Raw genomic sequence first — 16,602 nt, 5'->3', positions numbered from 1 at the left:
ATCGGATCCAACTTCTAGCGCTCAAACCTGAAAAGAAATCAGAAAAATGGGTCATGTAAATGTCTCTGACACGACTTAACCCCTCGCCCGATACCGCCGTTCCATTTTTGGACTGACCTATTTTGACAACATCCATCGCGTGCTTTCCAACTGAAGCAGGAATCAGGAGAGACGAAGTTCCCGCACATGAACGTGGTTCTCTCGGTGGGAACCGATGAGCTCCGCACGAAGCAGCCTCTCGTTGCTCCTTCGGATGTGTTTGCTGCTGCGGAAGGATTTGGATTTGGGTCTAGATTGGGGCTTTGCAAGTGTTGCTGCGAGGAGTTGAGGACCTCTTTCTCACCACTATTCTCCCACCTGTTCGCTTGTGTGCGCTCATTCCTGTAATTGGTAATGCCGGTTTTGGCTCGGTGTTTGAGCTTCTGAAGACAAAGTATTATCGTCTCTTCGAGTGGGTGTGTATGGGGGATCGGAGATGGCAACAATTGCCATCAGCTGAATCTGATGGTTACAAACGATGGTTAGTTTCAGTGATTGCCCTTTCGTGTGGAATGAAGAGCCAGGTGTGGGAATGGTAAACTTTTTTTAACCCTATTTTGGAGATTGTGGGTTATTGGTTTTGTGGTGAGGTTTAAAGGGAATGGTTCTCGAGTGGGGTTTTAGGTTGTGGACCGTTTTTGCAGGAGTGGAGGTTTGAGGGTTGGTATGCGAACTTAGTCTTGTGCTGAAGGCGCTCTAATGTTGGGGATGAATTGCCGGTGGGGAGGATTTATTCGATATAAAGGCTGCTGGAGATGGGATTGAGATACCAGGCGAACTTGGGCGGGGTTGTGGATTGAACGTCGGAGCACATGTGTCGTTGTGGGTACCTCACAAGATTTGGGCGCAACTGCTAGCGCCAGGGGCGTCTGAGCTGCTGGTGCAAGGTGTTCTCAACGAGTTCAGCCGTAACTTGGTGAGCTTATCTGCGGAGGTCCCTGGCATATCATTTTACAGACAGTAATTGTACATGTTCAGCGAATGCCAATGGTTCCTGTGGCTGCCAAGATGGTGGTGCCAAGCTGTTCGCACGGGCGTCCAATGACAGCTTTCACACCTCAAATTTCGCATGGAGTTTGTGAAGGCATTCTAGGGCTGGGTTCTGTTAAGCAGCTGCAATTGCGTCCTAGAGTTGTTCGCACTCGTTCCAGACGAAGAGAACTTTTAGGTTGTGTCTTTGCGGCAGCTGGGGGCGGGAATGAGGAAGAGGATTACATCACCAAACTGCTGACTGAAACTCCCAGTCAAGTGGAATCTAAATATTTAGTCGGGGATAGGTTGTATACATTGAAAGAATTGCGGAAGGCGGAAGCGCCAATTTGGATATCTACTACAGATGCTTTGTGGGGTAATGTGGTTCAGCCGCTGTTGGAAAGTCGGCAATCAGAGGAGAATGATGTGGTTGAGTCAGCGGTGGTTCTACCTCCATCCGATGTAATTCCTGACATAGCTAAGAGTGAAGTTCAACCTCCCAGTAGTGTTTATCTAAATGACCTTCTTCGTGGCTTCAAGGGCAATCTTTATGTGCCGGAAGAAGTTTTCGAGGGACAGACGGATGAGGTTGAAGAATACAGCCGGCAGCTAGAAACACTCCCCGAGATAAGCTTTGAGGAGTTTTTGAAAGCAGCCAGGGCAGGCGAGGTTAGCATGTTGGCATCCAGGGGTGTAACGACTCCGGAGTACAGGCATGCCTACTATGATTTCCTCGTGGAGCTCAAGGCAGTTCCAGGTGATCAAACTTGGCAGGCTCGGGAACGGGCGATGCATCTGTCCAAAGAAGAGGCTGATGTCGCGCTTAAAGAATGCAAAGGCGATCAAGTTGAGGTGGAAAGTTATTATTCGCCATTTGTGTCGTTGCCTCAAGCAGCACCACACCCAATTGCCGCTGCCATATCTGGGCGGGTTATGATGGAAGTCACGGTGGTCGCCAGTCTGGTTGGCGCGGCGGCCTTGTCCGTTGGAGGCATGGCTTCAGCCGTTCTGTTCACCTCGACAGGAATTGTTTCCTTTTTGATATTACGGGTGGTGTGGCCATTGAGCTCACCGCTTGTGCGACCATTTCTTGGTCTGGCAGCTGCCACGGGTAGGAGCATCGGATTTATGATTTCGGATGCCCTCGTAGGTGGTAAGGGAATCCGTTTCTTTCCCGGCATTCGAGGGATGATTTTCTCTGGCACAATGTATCAGTCTCTCCGCACTCTGGGTGCAATTATATTTGTTCTCGTTGCCATGGCAGCACTTGCGAAGTTCACCCTCACGAGACGACCGAAAGATTTTACAAAATGGGATTTATGGCAAGCTATTGAGTTCGGCCAGTCTAAGCCGCAAGCTCGGGTGGAGGGAACCACGGGAGTTGGGTTCGCAGATGTTGCAGGAATAGATGACGTCGTTACCGAGCTTCAGGAGCTAGTAAGCTACCTAAAGGACCCTGAGCGGTTCAACCAGATGGGCACTAAACCCCCACACGGGGTTCTTCTGGAGGGACCTCCTGGTTGCGGTAAAACTCTCCTTGCGAAAGCTATCGCAGGCGAAGCAGGCGTGCCATTTTACCAGATGGCTGGCTCTGAATTTGTTGAGGTTTTGGTCGGTGTTGGCGCTGCCCGGATCCGTGATCTCTTCAAGCGTGCGAAGGTGAACAGGCCATCTGTCGTCTTTATTGATGAGATCGACGCGCTAGGAGCAATGCGGCATGGAGCTGCTGGAGAGGAAGGAATGGACACTTATAATGCAGGTGCACAGGAACGTGAGACGACGTTGAATCAGCTGCTCATTGAGCTTGATGGTTTCGATACGGGCAAGGGTGTTGTGTTCTTAGGTGCTACGAACAGGATGGATATGTTAGATCCCGCTCTTCTACGACCTGGTCGGTTTGATCGCAAGGTGGCCATCAGACCTCCACGTGCGAAAGGGCGGTACGAGATCCTCAAAGTGCATGCCAAGAGCGTGAAGCTGGATGAGTCTGTGAACCTAGAATCTTATGCAAAGAATCTCCCTGGATGGTCTGGAGCCGAGCTCGCTCAATTACTCCAGGAGGCAGCTTTGGTTGCAGTTCGTCACGGCGGCACTATCGTTGAACGCATTGACATGGACCGAGCACTTGATCGTCTCACCATGGGCCCCGAGAGAATTGGAATGCGGCGCCGCCTCCCAGTGCACCGCCGCATGGCTGCTCATGAGCTCGGCATTGCTCTCACATCCCACCTTCTCCGCCACTTTGAGCAATCTGACACGGAGTTTTGCGATCGTGTCTCCATTGTCCCTCGTGGAGATACCCTTGCTAGGTGCATAATGAACCGGCTTGAAGACGAGTACTACTTGTTTCAGCGAAAACCGGCTCTTCTTCACCGCTTACAGGTTCTCCTTGGCGGCAGAGCGGGTGAAGAGGTTATGTACGGGCGCGACACCTCAAGTTACTCTCTAACCCATCTACCTGATGCGACATGGCTTGCCCGCAAGATCGTTTCAACGTGGAATTTAGAGGAAGGGATTTCATTGACTGGTGATCCATGTCCCTGGGACGGAGGTGGATCCATGACTGGCCCTCCATTAGGCTTTGAAGGTGGACTCTACGATGATTATGGCTTCGTTCAGAAACCTCTGAATTACGACCTTGTCGACATAACGATGGAGAGCACGCAGAACCTTCTAGAGTCTATGTACATGAAAACACTGAAATTGCTGAAGCAGCATCACGCGGCCCTCACCAAAATGGTGTTCGTGGTGATGGAAAGGGAAGAGATTTTTGGGGAAGAAATTGAGCAGATTTTAGAGCTGTACCCAACCGGCACTCCAGTCCAAAAGGTTATGGATGAGGAGGAGCCTAGTGATCTGCCTCCTCTTAGCGACTATTCCAAGGCTAGCTTTACTGAGGTTACCACCCGTAATGAGCTGCCCTGTAGAGCATCCCGAGATCCTTTTAGCGGCGCTGACGCTCTCATCACAGGTGCCGCTGCTGCTGCTGATGCTGCTACCGCTGACCTTTTTCGCCGCTCTGGCTAACCGATTGGGACCTTCTTCTCCATTGTATCATTTCCTTACACTGCCATCTTTGTGTACCGACTGGACAGCGTCTCCACTGATTTGGTGCATGGAAAATGTAGTTTTCTTGCTCAGTTACTCATTTTAGGACTTTTCAGCTAAATCGTAGCTGTTCAAAGTGGGATTTTTTTCTTAATTACGATTTTTTCCTTTTTTGTCTTTTATCTTTGAGACATTCGCTGGGTTCAGGTGTACTGTTTCGTTTAGCATGGTAGACAACCTCCTGTTGTATCCTCCTGTTAGAACAAGCTGAAAGCTAGACGATGCGAAGGTATTCCAAGGACTCCCTTCGGTATTGCCACGTCTACTGAGTTGTATCTTAGAAATAGACAAATCCTCTGCATAGTATTCATTAGTCCATCAAGCGCAGCTTGCCCTCGAGAGAAAGAAGCTAAGTGCAAGCAATATTAATTTGTAGTTCTTAATTGAGTTCAACTGAGTGATATTGCGTTGCAAAGATCATGTTATGTTTATTCAGACTCTTTGATTTATTTTGTGGTAGGTATTCTAATTTTCCTTTTTAATGATGGTTAACATCAGAAAGAAACAAATAACTGAAATGATTTGTTTTGTAATATACAAAAAATTCTTATAATTTATAACATTTTATGGTGTAATTATCCTCCAATTTTGTGGGGATGCGGCGGATGTTTGGAAACGGTAAACCGGAAGACATAAAGGTGATCACGATTATTTACACTCCTGCAAGATAAGATAACGAAATTTTCTATGTCGTGACAAAACATATCGTAAGTGACTGCAGATTACTGTTTATTGCGTCCGTTCCATGCACGATGTGCTATGCTTCTCAACAAGGTCACCAAGGTGTTGAACTCTATGCCGACATATTTTCAGGTGATCTCTATTTTCGAACATGTTAGGGTGTGGATCTCCAGTTCATGAAAAAAGAAAAGTTGAGATGTTCACGACAAATTGCCACAGATTTTGTCAAAATCTGCAAGAAAAATTGTTGTTTTGATCTTATGATTGCTGTATGTCATTCTATTCTTCTTAAGCATCCAGTGTTGATGATTTGACGGTGAAAATCAGTGTGGTTGTATGTTTGTTCATATTACCTTCGAGTATGTTATGATTGGTGCTAAACGCATTTCGTGATAGAAATTCATGTACATAAAAAAGGTATAATCAGAAAGCATAGTTTGACGTGCATGCAACAGCTTGAGCTACATGTACGCTCTGGTGACGACTACCATGGATTAGAATCTGATAATCTAATAAAATGGTGTTGGAGGTACAGGAATTTAACTTATGAGAGGATTTGAATGCAAGACCTGAAGTAGTTGTCTTATCAGAATTAGCAGAGTAAGAGTGGAAAGAGAAAAATATGAGAACAGAGTAATAAATTGCTGAATGCTGCAGAATCTAATGCACACGAACAAAAGTTTTCAAGATTTGGGGTGGCACGAAAATGAGAAATCCAAAACTTTATTTAGTTTCTCCACAGAATTTAGCAAAATTTACAGCATAGACGATGTCCACAGTTTGCTACTACTTTACAAGCTTCAGCCCATGTACAATACACTCGTTGTTGATGGCTCGTAGACAGATCTCGGTGCAATGCTAACTTAGTTCTTGTTGCCACTGAAGGAGTCCTTGATGCTCTCGGTAGCGTCGCTAACTCCTTGCTGCACATTGTCGAGGATGTTTCCTGCTTTGTTCTGCACATCCGCGCCTGTGGAGTTAGCAGCGTTCTTAGCCTTGTTCACATTCTTCTCGGCATCCTTCTGGGCGTCTTTGCCGGCACTGAACAACTGATCCTTCAAATCCTCGGCCTGGTTTGAAATCTTGGTGGCCAAGTTGTCGGCCTCGTTGGCCCCCTGCTTCGCCTTGCTCTGAGCAGTGCTTCCGGCGTTCTGGGCGTTGCTTATGGCGTCAGACTGAGCTCCTTGCAGATTGTCTCTAACGTTTTCGGCGGTCTTCTTCACATTAGCAGACAAATCCTCTCCCATGTCCTGCAAGGTCTTCCCCACTCCCTTCTGCAATACCACCAAAGCATAATGTGAGCCATATCTGTGGCTGGGTGTCAAGGTCTACACAGTCCATCATCATGCACAATTCACACATCACACCTACACTTGCAAGAGGGATTCGACCATAGTGGAAATACTCACGTCCTCGGCACGGACTTGCACGACCCTCCTCATGGGCGCACCCACTACTCGTCTAACAACCAGGCAGCTACCCCGGAATGAGCCCACCGACACATTTTTCGAGGCAGATGCGGCCACTGGGGCCGAGGCTGTCGCAGCAACAGCGCTGGAAGCAACAACATTCATGGTCGCCATGGTCGCCATGGTCGCAGCCATTTCGTCTACTTGGTACCAACAAAAAACTCGCTGAAAAATCTAAGAGTTCCAGAAACGCTATCAAGCACAATACAGTAACTTAGCTGGTGATTTCGAAGCAAGTAGATGAGTATACTGCACAGTGATGATCGTAACGAGCGAGGCCAGGAGTATTTCAACAACTGGCTCCTGGTTTGCACCCCTACACTTGTCAACTAGATACTGCACCTTTTCAGGATAGGGTCCATTCGGACTCCCACGTGGCTGCTGTAAATCTTTTGCATCTGAGCGATTAAGGACGTTTGATCTCAACGATTCGGTACATTAAATTTCAAATGTGCTTTTTGGACATCTGTTCATAGTTTTATGGACTTCCACATTTTCTTTGCAAGAAGATTGATAATCGGGGTCCAAAAAGTTGACAAACTCGCTTTTGACTATCATAGATAATACCACTGAGATCTTGTCCTTGCCGCTTGAGAAGCTTAAATCATCTGCACCGTAAAATATGAAAATGAGCCACGCCGTTGGGTCTCAATCCTGGAATTCTTATCCAGAGCCTACATGGGTTAACCATCCACATAGCAAACTGTATCAGGGTCTTGTAGTACGATTTTCAGCCGACCCTCCTCGGAATCATAACGAAGAAGGATGCAAAAACAAAATTTGCAACTCGTTGCCATTTCGCCTCCGATGCTGTAGAAAGAGCTGCAGTACTTATTTGCGTAAGAGTTTTACAAGTAAATGGATGGAAAACGGTTTAGTTGCACTACTCAAGCATTTGTACAAGTTATTTCACACGCAGGACACAGGTCCATCAAAGCTGAGCAAAGCTGCATCGTCAAAACGGTGATCGTAACAGCGCACTGATGACGCTGGGCAGATGGTGTCTCCATAGTTGCTGATTAAGAATATTCCGTTAGATCTCACGCACGACGTCGTCTGGATGGAACGCTTTATTGTTGGGACACTGACGAACTGCCATGCCACTTGGCAGTCGACTACTCTCACAGCCATCGATGTTGATTCGACGTTCATCGTTGATACAACCCGAAAAGAAATTCTCACGCTTGCATGCCAACCAAGCTCTGTGAGATAACGATATTGTATTGCGTTTAGCTAAAAACACTAGCCCATCAACCACTGCATGCCAGCGTCCGCCACCGCTGTTTTCTGCATCCCATTCCCAAACTATCTCCTTCGCACACTTGCACACTTATAGACCCGTCCCCTCATGCTCAGGTCTCTATCAAGGGGGTAATTGGCTGGACAATACAAACGCTAGACGAATGATACGCGAATGCCACACTTGAATCCCCGAGCTACACGTCGCCGATGCGGATGTCAGTCATGGCGCTGCCTATTGCAGTTGCACCTCACGTCCTGTAGCGTCTTGTAAGATAGTCTACGGCGAACTGGATCCGCGCGGGACGAGAGATGGACAATCGACTTGGAGGTTGAGTGCATCTGTTGTCCAGGAGTGTAGCTCACACACCCAACTGGGTCCTCTACCTCTTCATTTTCCACACCGACTTGTAAAATTGCGAGAAAAAAGAAACTCTGCAGATGCCCAGCATAAGAGGTTATTGTGGGCTCGTACTGGAACGCAGGATTGAGAGGTGTGCCAATGTGCCGCAGCTATTAGGCTTTGACATCGAACTGCATCCAGAAAACACAGTCGAATGCCTCCGATGCATGAGCGCTTGTGCATCCCTTCAAATCCTTGCGAACACCTCCTCTATTCGGTCTCTCGTTCGTTTGTTCGTTCTCTCGTTCGATAGTTCGTTTGTTCGTTCGTTTGTTTGCTCGTTTGTTCGTTCGTTCGGTTATTGGTTCGTGTGTTTGTTCATTCTATTAATTCATGCTTAGTAAAAAGTAATAGCCCAGATTTATGTGATTATAATCTAAAGCGGGTACAGATAAAGTCCGCACTTATCCATTGGTACAATTTGATGTGGCTTGTGTATAATAAATCTGACATAAAATGGTGTGATTAGATTGTATAATACAAATCAACACAGCAAATATTCGTACATTCATTTATTAATGAATCAATACTTGATGGTTGATGGGCTAGTGTTTTTAATGTCACCACAATTTTTGCTATAGATAGATAGATAGAGGGTATTTTTAATGTCACCACAATTTTTGCTATTGCCACTTGTCACCAACTTGAAATTCTTTTTTGGTTTTTTAAGATTTCAATCAAACATTTTATTTATATTTCTATAGTATTTTTTAATTTAGAAATAATGTAGAAATTAAATTTAATTGAAATTTTTTAAAATTAATAAGAAAAAGTTGTAGGGTAATATAAAAAATATGGTGGCATTAACAACACCTTATATATATACATATATATAGTAGAACTTTATCCATTTAAAAATATTTATTTTGATGATTGCTAGACTTCATTCTACAAAGTGAAAATATTATTTTAATAATTTATTTTTATTTTATTATGATGAATTAGATTATAAATTATGAAGAAACTTATATTTAAAAAAATTGTATGACTAAAATTTATTAGCTAGAAATAACTTCAATTACAATTTGATTATATAAACATTGTATTTAATCAAAAATATATTTGTTGTTTTAAAAAAATAATAGAAAGATATGTTTAATTTTCTTTTGAGTCATGTAATTGCACAAAGAATTATCAATACTTATTTATTAATATAATGAATAAAGATTAATATGCTTGTTATTTTTTTTAAATAAAAATTATGTATGAAAGGTATTTTATCACAAATTATGTAAACTACACCAATTAAGATCTATTTCTTAGTAGATTTTTTTAAAAGTACAAATATTTATGTTGTTAGAATATAATTTTTTTGAAAATTTATAGAAAAACTAAATTTTTACATTAAGTTCTTAAAATCATCTAAATTAGATTAAATTTAAAAAAGCATTAGACATGGCAAAAAATGTATTTGACTAAGACAAAAGTCTCCATATATATAGAAAGATAGATAGATAACAAACAAGAATATAAAAAGTTTGCCAACCATTCATAATTTTAATGATTAAAATAATTAAATAAATAAAATTATTTTACACATTTATTTCTTCTAAACAATTTTTTTAAAATACACAAAAGACTTTTTTTTTCTCAACATCTGAAAATATGATGGTTTAGTAATCTTTTCTTTATTTCTTTTTCACACACTCTCTCTCTTTCTATATATATATATATATATGTATATGAATGTTAAATAGACCTATGCTTTTACAAAATAGACCCACCTTTAATGAAGAATATGATAGTCATGATGAAAGTGGTTGGTTTTTATTGGTTGCAAATCCAATAGTGGAAAAATGAATTTAAATGTCATTTTGTTTTTTCTCTTCTCATGATGGATAGGATGGATGGATTGATTTAGTAAAAACTTGGATCTATTTAACATTCTCCTATATATATATATATATATATATATAAATATATATTCTCATATGTATTTGGTGTTATGTAATATTATTTTTACAATTAAAAATCCCTATACCCGTGCTTCCAGCTTGGTGAAGCTTTACTCAGTTTGGCAGAGGAAAGTAGTTTCCCATGACGTGAACGAGATCACAACATCGTCATCGTTCATACCCGCAAACGCAAGTTTAAAGCGACGACGCTGACGAACGACAACTGACGCTGGCGAACGACAATTGACAACGACGAACCACAACTGACAACGTCACCGCTCATAGCCACCCGCAGACGCGCGATGGCGGGACTGCGGCAGCAGCAGCAGCAGCCCAATCCAGTTTTGTAGGCTGGCAGGCAGGCGTCGTGTGGAGGCACCACTGCCAGTCAGCGTATCAATCAGCTCTCCCCCCGAACTCACTCGCAGCCAATGTTGGATTGATTGCATTCGGAGACATTCGAACACTTTGCTGCGATACCAGCAAGTTAATTGTGCGAGCAGCAGCCATAGCATCCATGGCGATGGCGAGCTTGAGCATGGCATTGAACTGGACACCGCTGCAGATTTCTGGCCAGCAGCAGCAGCCATTTCTGCGCACCAAGACGACCCTCGTCTCCACTTCTCGTGTCTCTTGCAGCGCTGCGGAGCCCCGGAACCTCCCACTATGCGCTGCGCGTAGCGCCTCCGGTGACGCTGAGGGGACGGGCAACCTCGTCGGGGGCTTCCTCGTGCCACTCCTCGCTGCCGCCCTTGTCGGTTAGTGCCTCGTTCATCTCATTGTTGAGAAATTGGGTGTGGATTGGAGTGGAGGCGTCGAATTGTGAGAGAATTCTCTGACCTTCTGGTGGGTTTCGAGGTCTTGGTTTTTGGGTCCCGGATTGTGATGTTTAATATTACAATCCGGAGCGGGCAGTTTGTGTCCGCTGTCCGCTAGTTTTATTCGTCCAGTCGAGGACCAAATTGTGGCGCTTCCGAGGGCCTTCGCGATGCGGATAGAGTGTGTAGTGGACTCTTATCTTTCTTCTCGTCCACGCGCAGTTCATATTTCTGGTGATATTACTTTTCAGTTATTTATTGTGTGTGTTTGTGTGTGTTGGGGAGAATATGTGGGGATTCATGCTCTGGTCAGGCTTTGATACTAAGGATAACCTTTGCAATGCCAGAGTGCGCTGAAGCAGTAAACCAGAAAGTGTCGTGATAAGGCCAAGGCCTTTTCTCGTGTTTGTTATTTGAAGCAGGTTGCTAGTGCCTTCGCTTTAAGGTTTATGATTTGTGTGATGGTACCCTTGTCCGTAGGTTCACAAGCGTGTTCAAGAAATTTTAATTAGCACATTCCTAGCTCCCTGAATTTAGCTATTATGCCCTTTTTGTTCGGGCCATTGCAACCTTTCCAACCATTTGTTAGAGCTTTCCTTTTGTTATTGCAACTTATCGTTATTTCTTGACTGGGATTTGCTTTGCTCTGTATGATTTACAAAAAATTCATCTTATTGAACATCAGATATCGCTCATAAGACTAGGGTTTGAGTTAGCGGTGATATTGCTGTGAAACATTATCTTCCTTTGCTTACGGTTGGAAAAGTGAGATTATATCGTATATTAAGTGACTGTAGCGTTTTCTCTACGTTCTGGAAGATCTGAGCGATTATGTTGATTTTGATCAGGAAGCGCCCCACTCCTGGAAGTCGTAATTAAACCACCTGCTGCAATTGCGGACACGACTAGTGCAGAAGAGTACAAGGAGCTTCTTCAGAGAATCAAGGTTTGTTCACCGCCTTCGCTATAGAATTTGTCGCCATCCAATTGCAAGATGAAGATAGCTTAATACTTGTTTTTATTGGACAAGAAAAAATGAATTCTCTCGCTGTGATACTCTTTAGATACCATATTGGAGATTTAGTTTCTTTTTCTTAATATAGCGACTTATAATAAGCTGACTACTAGCTTGTCTCTTTTCAGGAGAAAAGAGGGAGACAGGGTTTTTCAGCTCCAGCTCCGTCTGTTGCTCCAGCCCCTGCTGTAGCTGTACAGCCAGAGCAAACAACCACTTCATCAGCTGCAAGTGTAAGCTCTCAATGGTTCCCATCTCTCTCACTCTAGTTTTCATAATACTGGATCAAAGGTAGCAACCTTTTATTTGGTTCATGCAGTGCACTGATGTTTCTCGGAACTTCTCAATTAGAGCTTGGGTTTTGCCGTGTGTTTTATCACTAGTTTTTTTTTTACATTCCAAATCTCAGGTGGACTGTGTTGGGAAGCATTACTATTCGATGATTTTACCTGCAATTATGGTTTCCCTGGCAGGTGCTGAAGGAGGCAGCAGAGAAGGCTCGACAGGAAAGAGAGGCTGAGGCACTCAGAGCTGAGAGACAAGAAGCTGAGAAACAAGCTGAGGCTCGCAGAGCACGAGAGGCTACTACTGCTGCTCAGATAGCCGAGCGGGAGAGAGCCGCTGTTGAAAAGGTGTCCATTTCTGGGCCCTCTGTCAGTTAACTATATTTGTGGGAGTGCTGGTATTAAAGTAGTTAATTACCTAGCTTCTAAATGTTTTGAGGTTCTGTATTTCCAAACCTTCAGCTTGCTGTTCATGATACCAGTCTTTGTAGAGTTTGTGCGAGTTGCGCTAAAGAATGCGACGTTTATGATTCTCTCGCGTCTGCAACACAGAACTTGTTCTCCTATTATTCGAGTAACATTATTTGAGTTCCTACGCACATGTCGAAAAGTTATTCAGATGCACGTAGATTTCATTGTCAATTGCGTAAATACGGGCTATATGTAATTATATCCGCGAGTTGGGATTTTGTAGCGTGATTTTCGTGATGAAATACTGGAGACTCTTTTGTCACCTTTGCTTAGTGAATGAATTGGCTGTGGAGCAGGTTAATCGCCAAAAGGACGGTGTGCCAAGTATAACTATCAAGAAGAAGACACATGGATTTCTACCTCTGTTTGTCTCACAGTTCTTTTTACTCTTGGCCACGCTTGGAGTTGGAGCTGTTCTGTTCGTTTTGCCAGAAAAGCAACTGAAGGAAATTCAAGATGTAAGCTTCTCATTCAAATTACATGATTCACTTCATTGCACTTGATTCTGAAACTCAAACGAGTTCACCTTTGTTATCACTTCTTGGCAACCCAGAGTTGAAGACCAGCAGAGCACACATTAAAAATAACCACATGTGGTATTCATTCATGTTTCTATATATGATCAATGTTCTTTAGTCCCTACATGACGCGTCGCATATGTTCCTCTTGTGCAATGTGCAGAAAATTGATGAGGCTGTAGACAAGGTAACTCCCATTGCAGAGGATATTTACGTCAAGGGGAAGCCTTTTGCAGAAAAGGTACAGTAGAGAATTTGGTTGATGTATTGGCTTACTGTGTTCTTCTCCCTGTACACGAGAACCCGAAGATTTTTCCTGGGTTTTGATTATAACTATCATTCACACTATTGAACATGAAACCCTTACTAGATGCATCCTCACTAATTCTCTTGTGAATCTATTTATGAGTAAGGGACTGTTCATCAAGTTTTGTCTGTATCCACTCCATAATCATGTTACAAATCCTAGATTTAACAGTGAAGTTCTGCATGCAGGCATGGGTGAAGGCCCAAGAGGCTGGAGTTGTGGCAAAGCCATACGTGGAGAAAGCATGGGAACAGGCTAAGCCGATGGCAGCGAAGGCAGTAGATGCTTCAAAGCCATTGCTCAAGGAGGCGCAAGCAAAGGCCAACGAGTTGTTGCAGGAAGCCCAGAAGAAAGCCGAGTAAAGCTTGGTATTAAATTATCAGGCAAGGATTGGGGTACACGAAACATATCTCACGGCCACGTGTACCGGTACATAGACAGCATCAAACTAAGTATGACTAGTACATGGAACCATTCACCTTGTAAAGATCGAGCATGTGACATGGAAGTTGGGCGGCATGAATGTGTTTTTGAAATGTTCTTCAGTTTCAGATTTTCTTGGTTGACATTCAATTAGAAAACTTGTTAAGGGCCTGGACACCTTCCAAACCTTTACAAATGGAGTGCTGGATCTTCTCCCTCAGTCTCGTCGTCTGTTCACACGCTTAGAATATGCTGAGCAGATTTTGAGTTGCATTTGTGGTAAATGAGTACACCTGGTCAAGAATACAGCCCTTCTTTATTCGTTTCTTTTTCTTTTTTTTTTTTTTTTTTTTTTTTTTTGCCTCCAGTAACAATTTTCGCCACCTGAAAAGTTTCTTTGTACTTCTGCTGTACCGACTTAGAGCCTGCTTTCGAAATGCCTGCACATTTGCCTGATTGTGACAGCCCTTGAAAACCTCTGCAAATGCTCAATCAACACTGGCAAGAAGTAAGTCCTTCACAATCAAAGGTTGCCTGTAAGATTTGCTAACATTCAGTGTCCTGATACACACACTTTTACTTCCACTGGGTTGATTGTGCCTGCACAGTTTGAGGGGTAATTTTGTTTAGCTTGTGTGAGAGGCCCTTACAGTTTGTGCTTTACAGCTCTGTAACCATTACGGTGACATGAAGCTTAGCTGTGCTGTACAAACAGGAATGTGAGGTAATTGTAAAAACGTCTCATGTCTTTTGCACACTGACCAATTGCACTTTAATACGGACAATGTCTAATATGGACTTGAATGTGCGTTGTGGTTCACAGATCACTAGGATCTAATGTCATAATGGCACATTGACTTACACGTTTTAGAAGCTTCTAAGGAAAACTGGGTTGTAAAACAAAATTCATTTTTACGCTCATGCTTATATAAAAATATATATATATTTGTTTCTACATGTATTTACACACACATATTAGCAGTAGAAGACACCAAAATCAGTGTTTTACTTTAAAAGCTACTCAATATTTGTTGATTTTTACTACTATTGAATACGGCAAAGTAGCATTATTTATGATTTTGAAGCATGTAAACTGTGAGCACCATAGATGAAAGCACTTTGTATCTGACATTCAATGTTTGAACTTTACTCATTGTGGGATATATAAAACAAAATTGTAATATCTAAGGCCCCATATGATTTTTTTTCCAATTAGGTTAAATTAGTAATTGTCAAAGGATTTGATTGTTAAGTGTCAACGTTTTACTGGAAAAATGATATATTTTTCCAAAATCATGCAAATATTGAAGAAGTACAGATGAAATTTGTATCAAAAGAAATACCCCTTAAAATTCAATGAATAACATTAAGGAAAAGTTATTACTTAGAATGAGTTGCCTTGGAGCTGGAAAAGAATGAACTAATGAATTAGTAAACATTTAAAATGAGACGTTAATTTAAAATATTGAATATTTCAAGTAATACTTTTTGTCTTTAAAAAAGGAGAATACAACTTATTACAGACTACATAGTAAAATGTTGTGCATGATTCTCACACTCCTTTTTTCAAATTGAAGAATCCTTTTTTTGCAAATTACCATCTAAAATGGTTTCAAAATACATTTAAATGATTCACGATCTTTCTTTTTTAAACTTTTTCTATTATCAAGTGCTTGAAGAAAGTAACAAAACAATGAAACTTCAATTTTGAAAAAATATCTTATTTTATAAAAACAAAAAAAAACTTATTAAAACCTTTGCAGAAGCACACTGTTTTACAGACATGTATAAAGACGTTTTCAAATATACTAGACATTTTATGTGATAAAACACTAAATTAGTATGACCCAAGTGTATTATGGCTACATGTGATCTTTTTAAGTTAATTCTTTTTCAAGTTATTGACTTCAACAATTTTGAACAAATCTCATGTTCCATATGACTGACATGAAAATATTTTCATCACTCCATTCATTACATAAATAAATAAATAAATAAATAAATAAAAATACATCTGAATTATCTTTCATATTTTAATGATAGATTTTAGTTTTTACAAGACATACCCAAATGGACAATAACCAAGGACACAAAAACTAAATTCAACCCACATACAAAATTGTAGCACCAATTCTTTGTGCAAAGGTCTTTTGCCATGTCCATGAACCACCAAACTCAAGTGACATCATCTCTAACTCTTTCCATTTTACATCATTACAAAATTTTGAATGAGTAACAATGAAACCCTAATAAAGTCGGATATTTTTCTTTGTCAATTTGAATCCGCAATAACACCAAAAAACATAAAATCTTGAAATTTTCTTTCTTATTGTGAAGAATCCAAGTCAACGCAACTCATATCTTGTACATCTACATGGCATGCTTTTTGAGGCTTCAAATTCCACAATCAAATAAGGCTTGTGAATTTATAAGGCAAGTTTTAAATAAATAAATAAATAAAACACCAATAAAAAGGATAATGTATAATTTAGACAAATAGTTTGTGTGTATGTATCTGTGTATATATATGCTTATATAAAGTGTAGAGCCTGTTTTTTGAATTTGATGTAAAATAATTAGAATTAATTCTAAGCTTTAAAATTAGCCCCTAATTTAATTGACAGTAGAAACTAACGTCTGAATATCCATCATATTAAATTCATTAATGAATTAGCAAGGATAAAGGATAGATAGTTCATTCAATAAAAATGTTAATTTACATTATTAATCAACATATTGCAAAAAATGTTTTTTTATATAAAAAATGGTGATGTCCTTAAAATAGGTAAAAAAAAAAATTCATTAGTTTATTTCTTAATTGGTTAAAAAATGTAAGAATGATTTGATTTTCCAAAGATAATTCGGACATGATATTTACTTCTATGCCTTGGAATGCTACAATAGGTTCAAAAACGATGGGACATGGAGATGTTAATAATTTTTGTAATTTTTATGATATT

General features: G+C 41.3%; 3 protein-coding genes across 3 annotated transcripts; 2 read left to right on the top strand and 1 right to left on the bottom strand.

Moving 5' to 3' along the window:
• The first annotated feature begins 57 nt into the window (after positions 1 to 57).
• On the top strand, positions 58 to 4,550 carry LOC112272732 (putative inactive ATP-dependent zinc metalloprotease FTSHI 1, chloroplastic). Its single transcript, XM_090244921.1, has 2 exons — positions 58 to 574; positions 684 to 4,550. The coding sequence occupies exon 2, from the start codon at positions 1,021 to 1,023 to the stop codon at positions 4,036 to 4,038; it is 3,018 nt and encodes a 1,005-aa protein (XP_090101047.1). The 5' UTR covers positions 58 to 574; positions 684 to 1,020; the 3' UTR covers positions 4,039 to 4,550.
• Positions 4,551 to 5,507: 957 nt separating this feature from the next.
• Positions 5,508 to 6,517, bottom strand: LOC112295848 (uncharacterized). Its single transcript, XM_024547851.3, has 2 exons — positions 6,210 to 6,517; positions 5,508 to 6,074 (listed from the first exon to the last, which is right to left on the bottom strand). Exons 1-2 carry the CDS (start codon positions 6,402 to 6,404, stop codon positions 5,664 to 5,666), a joined length of 606 nt encoding a protein of 201 aa, XP_024403619.1. The 5' UTR covers positions 6,405 to 6,517; the 3' UTR covers positions 5,508 to 5,663.
• A 3,725-nt stretch (positions 6,518 to 10,242) lies between these two features.
• Positions 10,243 to 13,759, top strand: LOC112272882 (uncharacterized). Its single transcript, XM_024501058.3, has 7 exons — positions 10,243 to 10,564; positions 11,473 to 11,570; positions 11,768 to 11,872; positions 12,113 to 12,271; positions 12,691 to 12,852; positions 13,076 to 13,153; positions 13,408 to 13,759. The coding sequence occupies exons 1-7, from the start codon at positions 10,324 to 10,326 to the stop codon at positions 13,579 to 13,581; spliced, it is 1,017 nt and encodes a 338-aa protein (XP_024356826.2). The 5' UTR covers positions 10,243 to 10,323; the 3' UTR covers positions 13,582 to 13,759.
• The last annotated feature ends 2,843 nt before the right edge of the window (positions 13,760 to 16,602 follow it).

Source organism: Physcomitrium patens, chromosome 19 (genome assembly GCF_059467195.1).
Source record: "Physcomitrium patens ecotype Gransden chromosome 19, ASM5946719v1, whole genome shotgun sequence".
Lineage (NCBI taxonomy): Eukaryota > Viridiplantae > Streptophyta > Bryopsida > Funariales > Funariaceae > Physcomitrium > Physcomitrium patens.
Note: the sequence above shows the minus strand (reverse complement) of the source record. Positions and strands in the feature narration are given on the sequence as shown.

What these genes read in the sequence shown, in the direction of transcription:
- LOC112272732 (XM_090244921.1), top strand. Translation starts at nt 1,021, where the DNA reads ATGCCAATGGTTCCTGTGGCTGCCAAGATGGTGGTGCCAAGCTGTTCG.
- LOC112295848 (XM_024547851.3), bottom strand. Translation starts at nt 6,404, where the DNA reads ATGGCTGCGACCATGGCGACCATGGCGACCATGAATGTTGTTGCTTCC. An exon ending in TGCAAGTCCGTGCCGAGGAC is followed by an intron (nt 6,075 to 6,209) that starts GTGAGTATTTCC and finishes GTGGTATTGCAG; the next exon opens with AAGGGAGTGGGGAAGACCTT.
- LOC112272882 (XM_024501058.3), top strand. Translation starts at nt 10,324, where the DNA reads ATGGCGATGGCGAGCTTGAGCATGGCATTGAACTGGACACCGCTGCAG. An exon ending in CCACTTCATCAGCTGCAAGT is followed by an intron (nt 11,873 to 12,112) that starts GTAAGCTCTCAA and finishes TTTCCCTGGCAG; the next exon opens with GTGCTGAAGGAGGCAGCAGA. An exon ending in AACTGAAGGAAATTCAAGAT is followed by an intron (nt 12,853 to 13,075) that starts GTAAGCTTCTCA and finishes TGCAATGTGCAG; the next exon opens with AAAATTGATGAGGCTGTAGA.